Here is a 17,142-nt window from a genome sequence, read left to right on the forward strand (position 1 = left end):
GGATGGGAGGATATGTCGAAATTCAATATATCGCAATACGAAAATGTGACAATACGTATCGTGGGGCAGAAAACTGAATCATGATATCAGCTCCATTTTATTCTGCTGTAGTAATCACAAATGAGACGCTTGACCATCACAATTTCACAAGCTCTCCATCCCAATTATATTATTTGAACTTTGTAATGACATTTTGAAATTGTTTACATTCTAGCAGCCAATGGCATCGCTAGAAAGATTTGTGTCTCAGAAATAAACAGAATTCTGCACAGTCAGACTTTGTTGTCATTGAACTTTTATTTATCAGGCTACATCATATCGTGGTTGTATTGAATCATGAACCTCATATCACGTATCGAATGTATCGTGAGATAAGCAGATCATCTCATCCCTGCCATAAAACATACTGTATGGATGATGGGTAACACTTTACAATAAGGGTACATTAATTAAGGGTTAGTTAATGCTTAATAATGGTTAGTTAATGCTTAATAAGCATTAACTAACCCTTAATTAACAGTTAACTAATGTGTCTGGTAATAATTTACTAATGGTGTTCATGTTAACTAAGGTGTTAATTTATACATTATTTAATAGTTTATAAAGATGACTATTAAATTATGTATAAATTAATACCTTAGTTAACATGAACACCATTAGTAAAGGATTACCAGACACATTAGTTAACTGTTAATTAAGGGTTAGTTAATGCTTATTAAGCATTAACTAACCCTTAATTAATGTACCCTTATTGTAAAGTGTTACCGGATGATTTACGTGGTAGAAACTAAGCATTATGGAGCTTAACATCTTACATTCTGAAAATAAAAAGTGGATTAAGTCATAAAATAATCTGTGTGAATGTGTTGGGTGAAAAAACTAACCTTTATGGAAGTTTAACACTACAGTTTCTAGAGAATAAAATTGTGGGTAAAGTGGGTTTAGGTGGGGTTTAGTGGAGGGAAAACCCACTGAATCTCACTACCCACCTTTTCCCATTTTCAGATCAGTTTAACAGCTTTTCTTCCTGTGATGAAGGTTTTGGCAACGGCCCTTTGTCAGTAAAATTGCTGCACTTTATGAATCCAGGGCAGGAAATAAACCTTTTTTGTCAGAGTGATTGACGGCTTCCAAAAGTCACCAGCCACTTCATGTATTTCCACATTTTAATATTAGAAACGCATCAGTGAGTGATGATTGGCTGGCAGCTGGTGGAGTCTCTCAGCTGTTTACTAAAATAAAGATCTCCAGATATTAAAAAAAAAAGAAAAAAAAAAAAGGAAGAAAATGATCCCCCCTCCGCCTCATCAGATGTTGCCTAAAGCAGAGATTCTCAACTTTTTTCATATCAAGGACCCGAATTTAGTCCATATTTAATCCCCCATTTGATGAGATTTTGTCTCTTTGACCCAAATCTGAGAATATCTTTATTGTCAGATATGATTTTGTCCAGAACCCCATGACTGTCTGTATTGCAGGTAGAGAGATAACAGTGAAACTATGATCACAGCAGTCATTCTTCTACATTCTCTAACTGTGTTAACTTCTTCTAAATTAAATAACGGTGAAGTTTAACGATTCATCAATTTGCTGGGGGACCCTCTGGAGCCCCCTCAAGGACCCCTGGTGGTCCCCGGACCCCACGTTGAGAAACACTGGCCTAAAGTATTTCTAGTATAAGACTTCATACTCTTATATAACTTCTACGTTCCAATGGAAAACTTTTACTAGAGTGTATTTCTTCCAGTATATTTCTACTTTTACTTCAGTACTGATTAGGGGTTGACCCATATGGGGTTTTTGAAGACCAATACTAATATTTTTGGACAGAGGCTGCTGATAGCCGATATTTTGTGCTAATATTTTGTGCTGTATATTTAAATTTGACCCTCTTCACTCTAAAAAAATGACAAAAAATTCCAAGTATTCAGCGTTTTCCCCTTAAATCGTTCTTCCTGTCAGGGTGGAAAAGCCTCTGAAACAGCGTTTACACCATGTGACACTAAAACTCTCCATTAGAAGCAGCTAATGGAACAGTTTTAGGTGGACGAGCAGCTCCTGGAGGCAGGGAGAGGCTGCTTTCAGGTTCAGGTTTTACAGACCGACAGCCTGAAGCTGCCCAGTCAGATCAGAAGCTCTGCTCCGTCACACAGACTGGCCCACATCCCGTTTTACTCAGAGACAGATATCGGCGCAGTGTGATATATATCGGTCCAAACCTGGTGCTGATTCACTTTTCCCATCAGAGCATAAAGACAAAATCTACACACCTGGATCCAAAGTCATGAAGAAGCAGGAAGTGAAACGCGTCATTCGCTCCTAAACTTTTCATCTCATGTCAAATAAAGGAACAGTGGGTTTTCCTGCACTTGCCAGCACCCTAAAAAAAAAAAAAAAAAAAAACATTTTTCAGTAGTACAAGAGTGTATCAACTTTTCAGTGTATCGTGATGAACTCATGTTGGGAAATCACTGAATGATCAAGCTGACTGTGCTCTCTGACATGATTTTGAGAAGCAGGAGAAGAAAAAGAAGATGTTACAGGAGAAGAAGAAGAAGAAGCAGATGTTACAGGAGAAGAAGAAGTTACTTTGAATATTTGATTTGTAGTTAAACTTTAAAAGCTGCTCTCTAAGCCCAGACATCATAAGAGTGTTTCTGTAAATGTTTATCATAGCTGGGTTTGGACAAAGTCAAATTAAAAATTGTTACAGAAAAGTCTATTAAACAAACTAATTTTGTCCTTTTTAAATCTTCTTAATAAGTATTTGTGTTGACATCTTCATAAATGACAGGTTTTGAGAATTTGATATCAAAATGGTTCATATATAAAATGATCATGTTTGCATATTCTCCACCTGTATAAAGTCTGATCCTTATGGTCACTAACAGACTGTATCTCTCTGTGTGAGAGCGCCACCTAGTGGAGAAAAATACAAACCAGAATATTCCTGTTCCACTGAAAGTACTGCTGTTTTTCCAAAACATGATTCTACATGAAAACAATGTTATGCAATACTAAGATGACATTTTTATTTTAATATATTAGATGTACCAAACTGCTGGCTCTAATCTGAAGCTAATGACTGACAAGTGACACTGACAATTTTTCCAACACACACTTCTAATTTTGTAAATTTCCTTCTGGATGATGCAACTGCACAATATGAAGAACGTCTCTTTCAAAATGCTTCAAGTCAAAAATCATTACCTAAAGCAGTGGTTCTCAACGTGGGGTCCGGGGACCACCAGGGGTCCTTTAGGGGTTTCCAGGGGGTCCCCAGCAAACTGATGAATTGTTAAACTTAAGCATTATTTCATTTACAAGAAGTTAACACAATTAGAGAATGTAGAGGAATGACTGTTTTGATCGTGGTTTCACTGTTATCTCACTACCTGCAATACAGATAGTCATGAGATTCTGGACAAAATCATATCATGGGTTTGAGAGACAAAATCTCATCAAATGGGGGTCCGTGGCCCTAATGTGGTCTAAATTAGGGGTCCTTGATATGAAAAAGGTTGAGAATCACTGCCCTAAAGTTCATCATTCAGTATCTCTAAAATACAGAGGATCCAGTTTTGCCAACTAAGAACATAAGTTGCCTATTATACTTCCATAAATACCATCATTTTGTTTTAATTTTGTGCTGTCGGTCATTTTGTAGGAGTATCTGACGCTGTTCCTACATTCAGGGATCTAACTTTAGAACAGAACTCTTTAATCTGGGTTTGGTCTGAGCAGTAAACACAGGTTTCAGCAGACTGTAATGATGTAGGTGAGTCTGACCACAGCCTGGCTCAGTGAAGTGTTGTGTGTCTGGTGAGGTGAAGTCACGAAAAGGGGAAGAGCTGCAGTGAAATGTCAAAGGCTCAAAGGAACATTTCAGTGTTTTCTTCAAAGCATCCTGTTGCATCTTATTTACAGGAACTGCTGCATGAACGGGTTTCCCAACCGAGTTCTGTCAGCAGGTTTGACTCTGATTACAAAGTCTGTCATGAATAATAAGCTGCTTGCTATCAGCGGTCTGTTTATATAATGACATGTTTTCTAGACTTTTTAATTTCTTGAGTGGATTTGAAGGTTTTGATTGTTCTGTTTGATGTGACTGTGGCCGTATCACTTCATAGCTCAGGATTGTTCTTCAAGTCAACAAATATAATATGCAAAAAACAGTCATGAATATAGTGAATACAGGGCCAAACAACAACAGTTTCCAGACTTTTCTGGACTTTTTATGAAATTCCCAAACTTCTCAAAACCTGGAAATTACTTCTTCCACACATTTCCACACTTAAGACGATCGTAGAGTACGACTGTAAAGTATTTCTAGTATAAGACTTTATACTATTATATAACTAAGGTCCAATGGAAAACTTTACCTAGGGTGTATTTCTTCCAGTATATTTCTACTTTTATTTCAGTATTGATTAGGGTTCGAGCCATATGGGGTTTTTGAAGACCAATACCAATATTTTTGGATTAAGGCTGCTGATAGCCGATATTTTGTGCAAATATTTTGTGCTTGTGAACCTCTTCACTCTAAAAAATGACCAAAAATTCCAAGTATTCAGCGTTCCCCCCTTAAATCGTTCTTCCTGTCAGGGTGGAAAAGCCTCTGAAACAGCGTTTACACCATGTGACACTAAAACTCTCCATTAGAAGCAGCTAATGGAACAGTTTTAGGTGGACGAGCAGCTCCTGGAGGCAGGGAGAGGCTGCTTTCACTCCGACTGGCCCACATCCCTTTTCACTGAGACACCTAACCTGGAACCAGGGGCCAGTTGCGTAAAGCTAGTTTAAGACTAGTCGAAGCCTTAGACTGGTCTTAGATTCTCAGGTTGGACTAGTCTAATTAAGACTGTCTGTTACTTAAATATTATAACTGACTTACTTTGAGGTAGGAATAATAGCCACCTTCCCCCTGGCTAATCTTGAGTTAAGAATTTTGTTGTTATGGCAACGAGTCGGCCTAACTGTCAGAGCGGGAAGTTTAAATACTGAAGCTGTTTCATACAAGATGCCAAATCTTTGGTTTTTGGGAAGAGTCTGAAGAAGAGAGAGAGTCTTTAGAGACAGAAACAACACATTAGAGATCTACAACAACCAAGAAGTAGTAGGAACAGGTAAATATAAGTATCTACAGCAAGTCTGACTTAAAGTCATATTTAAGTCTAAGACCAGGTCTATCTTTATGCAACTGGCCCCTGGTGCTTATTCACTTTTCCCAACAGTGCATAAAGAATCAGCACTTTACAGCAGTGGAGGTTTCCTGCTCTTTCCAGCAGCCTAAAAAGATTTTGATTGTAGATTATGGTTTGACTTTGGTTTTGGAAGGCCGACACAAATACAGATATTTTGCACCGATATTGTCTCTGGAGAAACACTTTCTGTCATTTCCCATTAAAAGATGTTGAAACTAGGGTTCGACTGATATGGGTTTTATGAAGGCCGATACCGACTGAAGTTGCCGACAGCTAATGTTTTGTGCCGATATTCAGTAGCTGTGTTTTATTAGTATTCAGTGTTTCCTCCAGAGTTTTCTTCTCATCAGGGAGGAAAAATCATGGGACAGAACGGAGCAGACTCTCTCAAACGTTCTGCTTCATGTTCTCGTCCTTCAGGTTTTCCGCTTCTCGTCTTCAGGTCTTTCAACATCTTTAGAAATCAGCCGCTGTGCTGAGAAAGGAACATTTCCTCATCGATTTGTGACGTTACACTGAACTGAGACTGCACCCCCGCATGATGTTAACATGACAGAGACGATAACTGTGTTTCTGTCACCTGACAATATAGAATGATCCATAAGTTATATATAACTAGGGAGTGACTGATATGGGTATTTGAGTATTTCCCCTGAGTATTTCCCATTTCCGAGTATTTTCTCCTCATCAGGGTGGAAAAGCCTCTGAAGCAGCATTCAGAGCATCATGGGACACTAAAACTCTCCACTGAAACCAGACTGATGAAATTCTTTTAGTGTCAGCAGCTCTTTAAGGCAGAGTGACCCACCACACGAATGGTAGAGAAACTCTGGGAGACATTACCGAATTTAAATGAAGAATTAATTTACCAATGTGTAAAGAAAATCAAATGTGATGTCCGGTTGTCCAGTCTGTTTCTCTGTAGCTGTGCTCCTTTATATCCTGCATGAAGTGAAGTCAGTCAGTTTTATGAAAAGTCTCTGGACTGGTCGTTGAGTTATGAAATAAAAAAACAACATCAGTGAAGAGTTACACTGACATTTATTCAATTCATCTTTTCAGACACAGCTTTCAGCACTCTGAAGTACAGATTACACAATGAAATGCCTTGCAATGAGGAAAAATACCTCAAATCCTTTAAATGTTGCAGTGATAATTATAAATAGGTACTGGTGCACACACATCATTAAATACACAGGGACACAGCTAGCGTATAAAGCTTTCAGACTATTGCAGTTGGAGTTTTTCCATTAAAACGTTGGCACGCGTTTGATTCGAGCTTCATATTTACAGCACCACTAAACCCTAACAGGCAGTTATAAAGGTGTAAAAAGTTGGCAGCACCCCGAGGCGCCGGGCATGAAGTTCCTCTTCAAGAAAGCATAAATTGACACAGAAAATGACACAGTGTGAAATCACAACATGACATTCAGAGGGGGAAGTTGAAAGCCTGAGAAATTGGATTTCCACACACAACAAGCGCACAAACTTTGGTTGTTGACAAAATGCACCGGCAGCTCAAGTTTCAGTTTCATCGCACCGTCGCCGACAGTACAAAAAGAAATCATGGAGGAACGATTTTAAATCCAGAAAACTGGATACGTGTTTCCAAAAGCTAGTCAGTACAAATGTAGAAATATATGTACAGAAAAACGTAGAAACTCGTTGTATGCATTCATAAGGCATAAGTGCTTGTCCGGGGTTGTACATGTTGAAATTGAGATGAAAGGTGTCTAGGTGAGTCGAAGCACAGCGGCTTCTGCCATCAAAATGTCTACAATGTGGTTTAGCTTTCTATCAATTCATCACATCTACCGTACAGTACATACAGTATAGGAACTGGGCAGGAGAAGCTGATCTGGTGGGAAAAAGAAGTTTTCAGAGTTGTTCGGTGAGTGTGAACTGAGTGAGCTTTGTGTTGGCTGCCACAAATCCATCATTCCATTGAAACAGTACAGGCTAACCAGCAGCTATGAAAAGCTACAGTACATATTATCTTTGACTTGTCTGTTATCAACATTGACCATCAGTGAAATAACATTTAGTGCACCTGTGATGAGATGCAGAGATTATGAATACATAAAAAAAAAAAAAAAGCTTTAGATCATGCAGAAATCCTACCTGAAGCGTTTGAGTTCTCTTCTAATACATGATAATGAGCAAAAGATGACGCTATTTTCAGAGTAGAAGCTAGTTTCACACCCGGGACAAAAGACTCTAAACATTTAGCTCTTTACCTAAACCGACGAGCGACGGCTCTGTGCTTTCAGAGACATTTTGTACTATTCATGCTGCGTATCTCACTAACTGCGTCTCTTTACACGAAATCCTACAGGCGTTCCCTTCAGGTTCCTTCAGACCGGTTCCTCTGGTTCTCACACCTTCTTACTCATCATCAGCACTACAGAGGAGACTCCGCTCAGTTTGGCCGAGGCAGAGCGGACATTACAGACTTTATAGAGCTGAAACACTTCCCCCCCCCCCGAGTCAAATTCCTGTTCATTTTTTCCATTGCGAAGTTGATTATTATAACGATTTAACTGTGTAAGACTTACATGAGCTGTCAGACTGTGAAAGGACACAATACATGTTCCTGGTGTCAACTTTGTCATTAAGAAATCCTGTTTTATTCCTTCAGTTCATCGGGAAATACTGCACTACCCATGAGCTTTAGCGAGTTCCTACCAAATCGGAGACGTCGCTGTTACCATGGAAACCAGAGTGACGCGTGGTTGGTAGCCAGAACAGATTGAAGTTAGCGTTAGTCGGCTAGTAAACTGTTACACTATTATTATATTATTGACTATCACTGTTAAAAATTAGAGAACGGGAATTGATGTCACTCGCATAAGCAGTTCATCCCTCTTAAAAAACATCATGTACACAGTTTTGTAACCCTAACTTTTTTTGGATTTTCCTATATACACTGTATTTTTTTTTTTCTGAATACATTGTTATGAGCTCATGAAGAGCTGGCTGGTTCGGTTCAAAGGTTAAAACTCTTTATATCGGTATTTTTTTAAAAGCCAATGGAGAAAATGAACGGGAAATTTACTTCCAGAAGCACGGCCGGAGAAAAGGAAGGCGGGGAGGTTTCAGCTCTGTTGGCGGACATTACAGACTTTATAGAGGTTACATTACAGACCGGACACACCTATCTACACCTGGCAGAGCCTCAGAGGAGGGGGGGTGGGGGGTGGAGGGGTGGAGGAGGGAGGGGCGAGGTCGCTCTCTCTCCTCTCAGCTCATCTGCTCCAGGTAGGCGGACAGCAGTGGACTGGGAGGCAGGAACTCCTCCTGTTTGTTCACCACTTCAGTCTGCCGGGCGCCGTGACAGTCACTGCCTGAGGGACACACACACACACACACACACACACACACACACACACACACACACACACACACACACACACACACACACACACACACACACACACACACACACACACACACACACACACACACACACACACACACACACACACACACACACACACACACACACACACACACACACACACACTCCTCTCAATTATGATAACAATAAACTTTATTTGCATAGCACCTTTCAAAACAAAGTCATCAAGTGCTTTACAATAAAATAAAACACCAAACATAAAAGAAAAAATGGCTGAAAAGGAGTTCTAAACAAGCGGTTTTAAGAAGAGATTTAAAAGAAGACGTTTTTTTAAAAGAGATTTAAAAGGAGGAGGAGAGGAGAGGATAGGAGAGGAGAGGAGAGGAGAGGAGAGGAGAGGAGGAGAGAGGAAAGGAGAGGAAGAGAGGAGAGGAGAGGAGAGGAGAGGAGAGGAGAGGAGAGGAGAGGAGAGGTGAGGAGGAGAGCAGGAGAGGAGAGGAGAGGAGAAGAGGAGAGAGGAGAGGAGAAGAAGAGGAGGAGAGAGAGGAGAGGAGAGGAGAAGAGGAGAGAGGAGAGGAGAGGAAGAGAGGAGAGGAGAGGAGAGGAGAGGAGAGGAGAGGTGGAGAGGAGAGGAGAGGAGAGGAGGAGGAGGAGAGCAGGAGAGGAGAGGAGAGGAGAGGAGAGGAGAGGAGAGGAGAGGAGAGGAGAGGAGAGGAGAGGAGGAGGAGAGGGTCTTCCGAGAAATGTGGTCTTCCGTGAGTATTTTCTTCTCATCAGGGTGGAAAAACCTCTGAAACAGCATTCAGAACATCATGGGACACTAAAACTCTCCACTGAAACCCAGACTGATGAAATTCTTTGTGTCAGCAGCTCTTTAAGGCAGGGTGACGAATCAATTTACAAAAAAAATAAAAGAAAATGAAAGGTGACATCTGTTTTTCAGTAGCTGTGGTCAGGGAGGAAGCTCCATCATACACACACACACAATATGAACCGAATATATGGACCAACTGATATACAGTATCTGTCTAGTATGTACAGATGGATTTGTACTCACTGGCAGAGACCAGGTCCATGTACTGGCAGACAGCGTGGAGCAGCAGCCGCTCAAAACTGAGACACAAACAGACAGAGACAAGACTCATTATCCTCTGTCCAGTCACACTAATCATCTTCCTGATCCAAAATGATCAAGTAGCCTATTACTTTTGACCCGTTTTTTTTTCCCCAGGCCATAAATGTAGATTATTTTAGGCTTTTTCAGACTTTCTAAAGGACGCTCTGTAAAATGTACGTACATGTATTGAAAGCGGTTTGTAGTATGATATGGAGAAACTGACCTCTTCTCTAAGACTTTGTATCGATACATTTTGTAAGTATTGGTCGAAATGGTTATTACATATGAATATGGATATTACTTTTTCTCTCCTCCCTTAACTTTATGTATGTGGTTTACCAGTATTATCACATTTATAATTTTTCCAAAATGGGTTTGTATGTGAACTTGTCAGATAAATGTCATTAGACAATAGTCATTTTAAACTTAATTTGAGGACTAGATGGACTGAGACTGATATGGACTTGAAGTGATCCTTACTTGATGCCCTGTTGATGTTTTCTCTTCATGCCTCTCTTTCTTCCTGGGGCTATCGGGAAAGTAAGCCTTAACACAAAGCTAACTGCTGATAACATATGAGCTGTACTGTATTCCCCCTGGTGACCTGTCTGTTCAGTTCTCCTGTGCAGCGATAAAAAAAAAAAAGAAAGCGGTTTGTACCTGCTGCCGAGGTTGGTGGTGTAAACTGAGTGAGGCTGAGCGTTGAAGAAGCTCAGCAGGTTTTCCTCAAGCACTTCCAGAGTTCCCTGTGGACCAACACACAACATTAATGAGACACAGCAGCAGCAGTGGGTGGCAGGGGGACAGCGTCCTGGAACCAGAAGGACACAGGTTCGATCCCCACAGCAGCCAGGTGTCCTGACAAAACTAACACGGATGATTTTGGTGTCTGTGCTCTCATCATCACTTAATTAATGGCCAAGTTGACCAAGGGGTCAATCTCCTAAAAACTTGGTGCATTCCTTATGACCAACTACTAGGACTGCAACTAACGATTATTTTCATTGTTGATTAATCGGTCCATTATTTTCTTGATTAATCGATTAGTTGTTTGGTCTATAAAATGTCAGAAAATCTTGAAAAATGTGGATCAGTGTTTCCCAAAGCCCAAGATGACGTCCTCAAATGTCTTGTTTTGTCCACAACCCAAAGATATTCAGTTTACTGTCATAGAGGAGTAAAGAAACCAGAAAATATTCACATTTAAGAAGCTGGAATCAGAGAATTTTGACTTATTTTTCTTAAAAAATTACTCAAACCGATTAATCGATTATCAAAATAGTTGGCGATTAATATAATAGTTGACAACTAATCTATTAATCGATTAATTGTTGCAGTTCTACCAACAACACAGAAATAAGTGTGATTGTGAAGTGTGACAATTTGACACTTGCATGACTGGGCTGATTTCACACACACCAAGAAACCGCATCATTATGAAGATCTCACAAATTCAATTTAAGGGTTAAACTGCTATATTGTAATTGAATCCAAGATGTCTGTGTAGATTCATTTCAGTCCTCCAGGTAGTAACATGTCCAAATAAATAGAAACAAAATCCACTGGACATAAAATGAAGAATTGAAGACGATTCAGCAGCAATAAGCAGAAGTGATGAAACCTCTCAGCTGAGTGATGAAATGTCTTCAACTCTTCATTAAGTCCAGTGGAGTTTGTTTCTATTTTCCATTTCCAAAGACAATTTAATGCCTTGTGTTTAGATATAATTTAAGACATTTCCAGATTTTTCCAGACTTGCAGACGCCCTGTAAACGCCTTGAATGTTAATGTGATATGACGGTGAGATTAATTGATAATATCAGTGACATGGACGTTCAGCCTCGGAGCAGCGGGAGCAGATACTCACTATGGGGACTTGTTTCCGTTTCAGAGTCGCCCGCAGCCTCCGATCGATCCTCTGGAAGTAGTCTTGAGCAGTGAAGGCAGGATTTACTGTGGAAAGACGAACGACAGTCAACCGACTCAGCCCCGCCCTGAACACCGGGGAAGACGTTAGACACACTGAGGCTGGACTCTCACCATTCCTCTGGTCTTTGAGGATGCGGAGGGAGTTCTTCTTCTTGGCTTCTTCCTCCAGCAGCGACAGCAGCTTCTCCTGCTCCTCTCCGGAGCGATTCATGAAGTCGTTCCACGGCTGCAAGACCAGGAGGATGAGGAAGAGGAAGATCGCTCGGTTTCGAAAACTCACACAGGTTTTATTGGTGCGGTCACAGATTTGACATCATGCCTGCATCTAAGGTGCAACACAACTCTCTGATTTCTGGCTTCAGGAGAGTTTTACAGCATTACAGGAACTCATGTACCACAAAACGTATATTAAAGACTTTTCAGTTTTCACAGCACCAGAACACAGTTGTCTGGAACACGTTTCCCTTTTAGAAAAAAAAAGTTTTATCTTTTTTCTATTAACTGTGCAGCCCTGCACCTTAGGCGAATGCAAGTCAATTACAGCAGCGGTTCTCAACGTGGGCTCCAGGGACCACCAGGGGTCCTTGAGGGGGTTCCAGGGGGTCCCCAGCAAATTGATGAATTGTTAAACTTCAGGGTTATTTCATTCACAAGAAGTGAACACAATTAGAGAATGTAGAAGAATGACTGTTTTGATCATTTGATCATCATAGTTTCACTGTTATCTCTCTACCTACAATACAGATAGTCATGGGATTCTGGACAAAATCATTTCTAGTAATAAAAATATTTTCAGATTTGGGTCCGAGAGAAAAAATCTCATCAAATGGGGGTCCGTGGCTCTAATGTGGACTAAATTAGGGGTCCTTGATATGAAAAAGGTTGAGAATCACTGAATTACAGGATCAGGTTTAGTCGGGTTTGAGTGAAGACCGGGTCCAAAGGGGGTCGAGACCAAGACCAAAACAGGCAATAAACACCGTACATGTCTTTCCAAATGTAAAAAATAATACTTAATCAGTTTCTTGAGGCTGAACAGAGATGTAGATCTATCTGCTGGAGCTCTGGACTAAAGCCTTCAACATCCAACTGAGCAATGCATACAAGTTTGAGGAGCATTACAGACTATACACAGGTTGAAATCCCTTAAATAGTCTGTAGTGTTAGACAGAAAATAAATGCAGGTGGACTCCAGACTGAGACTGAACTCCAGTACTACATAACATCCAGGACAGCTGAGTGTCAGAGTGAGGCAGAGTGAAGCGTACCTCCACATAGTTTCCGTTGGTGCAGGCCTCAGTGAAGATGGAGGGGATGGCCGGGTTGCTGCACACCTCCAGCTCATCTTTGGTGCACTCATCTCTCTCCAGGAGATTAGCAAGGAAGCGCGCTGAGTTTTAGTAAAGAGAGGGAAGAAAGAGGGGGACAGGGTGTTAAAACAGGCTTGTAAAAATGAACCAGTGGATTTATTAATTCAAGGTCCTTTATTTCGTTATTAAAGCAATGTGAAGCCAAGAGGTTCTAAGAAGTAACAAGAATAACAAGAAGTCTGCGGTGAAGCTGAGCTGGGATGTTCCACTGATAAAAATGGATCTATGGATTTGTGAATTCAAAATTCTCAGATGAGCTGAGCTGCACAATGATAACACATGGAAGCAAACTGATAAAATATGGTGATAAAATGCAATGATATAAAACACAGAACGAAAGACAAGAGAAATAAGAGATTTTAAAAAAAAGGAGGCAACCAAAAAAAAAGGCTCAGTTCAGACCGCAGGCCTTCATGTTCAAAAGCTGCTGCTCATATGTGATTTTTTTGGATGACTCACTCTTCATATCTATTCTAGGATGTGACCCAGATCTGATACTGATATGAACTGACAGAGATGTGGGAAAGGCATGGAGAGTAGCAGTAACAACAGATGTGACATCCATTTTTGAACCTGCACTTCTCTCGCTTGTTTCAACACATTTCAGTTATGGTATGAGCCTTCCAGTTTTGACTCAACTGAGGCGTCGAGCCAGCTATTTGTCTTTCTTTCCACTGTTTTGTCTTTGTCCTCCATGCTAACACCGACTCAGCCAAGCTGCCGTGGTGCTAAAATGATGACAGTAAAATTCACTTATTGTAATGGCAACTCTGACAAATTCTGATATGGGCGTTCAAATACAAGTTTCATGCCTCAGGATCTGATTTTGTAGCACATATCCATGTGATCCAGATTCAAATTGAAAAACTGCGAGTGCATGCAGCTTTTTTCTGTTCACACCGATTAGAAAACATCAGATCTGAGTCACATGGGAGGGGAAATAATCAGAATTAGGACACTTTCTGCTGCAGTGTGAACAGAGCCTGGATGAACACACACACACACAGCATCAGAGGGGAAATGGTGAAACAAGAGTAAGACCCAAGACTTCCAAAACATCTCACCTCAAAACGAAGAAAAGAAACCAAACAAATGTCAGGTTCTATGTGAAGCAGAGTTGTGTGTCTGCAGCACGTCTGACAGGTGGGAATGAGACTCACTGTTCTCCTGCCGGCGGAGGCTCTTCTTGCCTTTGGCTCGGGGCGTGAGGTCGGAGTTGCGGATGGCTTGGTTGATGAAGAACTGCTTCTTCTTGGTGGGAGACACTCGCTTGGCGGGGGAGCTGGGGAGGGAGCTGCATTTACGCTCCTCTATCAGGCTGGGAAAACACAGAGCCACGGGTCACTTTAGCCTTGTTCAACACATGAATGAGTGAAGGAGAAATCCCCCTCAGATCCTCTTACACTGTTAAATATCATCTATCTGTGATGTTCAACACAATCCAGCAGTTATTTAGTGATGAAGTGTCGTGAGTTACTTTTTAGGTAAACCCACTTCCCCTCAACTTGCCTTATCTACTTCTACTTCAATTACTGATTTCCTACATTTCCCAGAATGCCTTTGTGTACGGCCATATAAGGGCGTATGGTTGTATAAATAGCTTGAAAGTGTGATCATTCAGCTGTGGATTATACGTTCTGGTGGACAATGTGATACAGAGAGCACACAGCAAGACAGCAAGAGTTCTTCCAGTTAAGCAAGCGTGAAAGCCACGCCCCAACTCAAACTCAAGCTGTCTTGATGCTGCATTGCATTCTGGTCTATTTCCTGCTCCTATTAGTCTCTCTCTCTCCTCTTCTGTGATGGATTTCTCCCTGTATGATTGTCGAACGTTGGTGCAAAATGCCCTCGCTCTTTGATTCATAGGGACTGACACCCAAACCTTACATTTACCATTGATGTTTCAGATCACTGAAATATTTTCTTTAACAGTGTTACAGTGTTTTAGGGTGTATGCACTGTATTCCTGTACACTGCTGCTGTGTCTCTATGTAGGTTATCTCTGCAGTATTTCAAAAGGCACATGAGAGCGTAGTGAGGCTGCAGATGTGTCATGCCAGGAGGTTTATCTCCTCTGCAGAACTGGGTCAGTGGGTTTCAGATGGTTTCCTCCCTGACTGGCCAGCTCCCTCTGCTGAGGACGTTTTTAGCCCTTTGCCCTGCAGGTTGGCAGCGTTACAGCAGCATGCACCATGTAATCTGAGTCTTGTTTAAGTTTGGACAAAACGACTTGACATAAACCTCAGCAAACCTGTACTGTGGTGACCATGGAGCAGCATAGTATAGGTTTAACCTGCATTTTATAGTCTCACAAATATTATATTTTCTCAATTCTGCAAACTGCACCCTAACCCCAGACAATAGAGCAATCAATTTAACGTTATAACCTGAATAAATAGGACAACTGGAAATGCCAAACTAGACACTGTTTCTCCACAGGCAAGACTAACCAGGCAATTCCCTGGTAGTAAAACACATAGTAAAACACAGTTAATTCCCTGGTAGTAATACGTCAGCGCTACTAAACAGAAGACCAATACAACACAGCCCAGCCTGATTAGCAGGCTGGCTAGCTAACAGCTAAAAGGCTATGAAGGACAGAGGGCTAAAAGCTGCGGCCAGCTTTAACCTTACCTTAACAAGTAACCAAATTAGCAACCAGATTCAAATTAGGTTAATTAGCAAGCTAACTAGCTACCATTTAAGATCAACTAATTCCAACCAAAAACTCGAGCCGTAAAACTAACGTTAGCTATTTAAATGGGTTGTTGGCTTACGCTAGCTGGCTACAGATTTGTTATTTTCACTCACATATTAAAATCCTGTTCTTCATTGTTGTCATTTGTCAGAACAACCATCTTACGAAGCTAAACAAACGGAAAGAGCCCACTTTTAGATCTTTACAAAATGTGTAAAAAATAAATAAATACACTTGCAACGACAAAGAAAAGTTAAAGCAAGATGTTTTGCAGATTCGATCTGAGCTAGCTAGCTCCCAGCTAGCTTGGCAGTGGGCTGAACCAAGCAAACAAAAATAGCTACTGTCTCCTACACGGCACCAGAACGAGGCTCACAACCATACACAGAGAGGGGAAGAATCGAGAGCTATGACTCTGTCCCTATTTCCATGTGTCACAGTCGGACCAGAGTCCGCTCTCACTGAATTTGCTGCATTCACCTGATATTGGATAAAGACTTCTTGAAAAACAAAATATGGATTTGCTGCAGTGCTTGCTTGCCGCCTGTGTTGATACGATGTAAATGCAGTATGACTGGAGTGTGTTTTTTTTTTTTTTTTTTAATTTTTGAGTGATTCATCTTCGCAATATACCATCTTTGGTACCCTTCATCAAAGAAATGCCTGTCATATCTGCAGAATAAAGCCTCTGCCTCCTCCGTCATGTTCATAACCAGCAGCCCACACTGGCTTCACTGGCTCAAGCATAATCATTGCTTTGATATAATGTGAAACAACAATGCAGTTTTCCACTCATTACGTTTGGCTGCAGTTTGTGTGTGTGTGTGTGTGTGTGTGTGTGTGTGTGTGTGTGTGTGTGTGTGTGTTGCCATAACAGCCAGTTTAATAGGCCTGACACACAGTGTTTTTATTGTTCTGAGTCAGTCTCACTGCTGCTGGGAGGATGGGAACTCTACAGTCCGATACATCTGAAAGGAAGTTTTTAAAGGAATAGAACTTTGTGGATTACAATTTGGATTTATTATTACTATTTTTCAAAACCAGCCTGCATTTTGATTTAAATTTGAATGTCCTTTTTGAGAGATGTTTGGGAAGTTTCAAAGGACAGTCTGTAAGGCGTTTATATACAGCTGCTGGAATGGGGAAGAAGAAGACAACAGGGGAAATGCGTCTGGAAGAACCTGAAGCAGAAACTCATCCGATGATCCTGGGTGAAGTGATGAAGTCTTTTCCCAGGAGGAACACGGTGAAGTCAAAGCAGAGTTGTAAAGTTTCCACATCAGACAGTAGATCCAGTAATAAAGCCGTGGTCTCTACATGTGAGAGATCAGGGAATACAATGAGGCTCTGTGTCAATCTAATGCCTGTCCTGGCCTCAGCCAAGGAGGAGGATGAGGAGGAGGAGGATGAAGAGGACAGCAGTTGTCCAGATGAAGATAAACCAGAAATCAGCAGCACAAGTGATT

The 17,142-nt window shown here is 41.0% G+C and overlaps 1 protein-coding gene across 2 annotated transcripts; it reads right to left on the reverse strand.

The window, feature by feature from the left end:
* Positions 1 to 6,240: 6,240 nt before the first annotated feature.
* r3hdm4 (R3H domain containing 4) lies at positions 6,241 to 15,956 on the reverse strand. 2 transcript variants are annotated; one of them, XR_011694875.1, is made up of 9 exons: positions 15,790 to 15,956; positions 14,139 to 14,296; positions 12,877 to 12,998; positions 11,720 to 11,834; positions 11,547 to 11,632; positions 10,340 to 10,425; positions 9,620 to 9,675; positions 7,326 to 8,548; positions 6,241 to 7,062 (listed from the first exon to the last, which is right to left on the reverse strand). XR_011694875.1 is itself a non-coding variant. In XM_071513814.1 (8 exons), the coding sequence occupies exons 1-8, from the start codon at positions 15,834 to 15,836 to the stop codon at positions 8,445 to 8,447; spliced, it is 774 nt and encodes a 257-aa protein (XP_071369915.1). In that variant the 5' UTR covers positions 15,837 to 15,956; the 3' UTR covers positions 6,241 to 8,444. The 2 variants fall into 2 exon arrangements, 1 of the variants encoding a protein (XP_071369915.1); XM_071513814.1 differs by having other exon boundaries at positions 6,241 to 8,548.
* Positions 15,957 to 17,142: the final 1,186 nt, after the last annotated feature.

This window comes from Centroberyx affinis, unplaced genomic scaffold (genome assembly GCF_046629955.1).
Source record: "Centroberyx affinis isolate AG114_WGS23_722 - 3 ecotype Tasmania unplaced genomic scaffold, CSIRO-AGI_Caff_v1 ptg007547l_1, whole genome shotgun sequence".
NCBI classification, from domain to species: Eukaryota; Metazoa; Chordata; class Actinopteri; order Beryciformes; family Berycidae; genus Centroberyx; species Centroberyx affinis.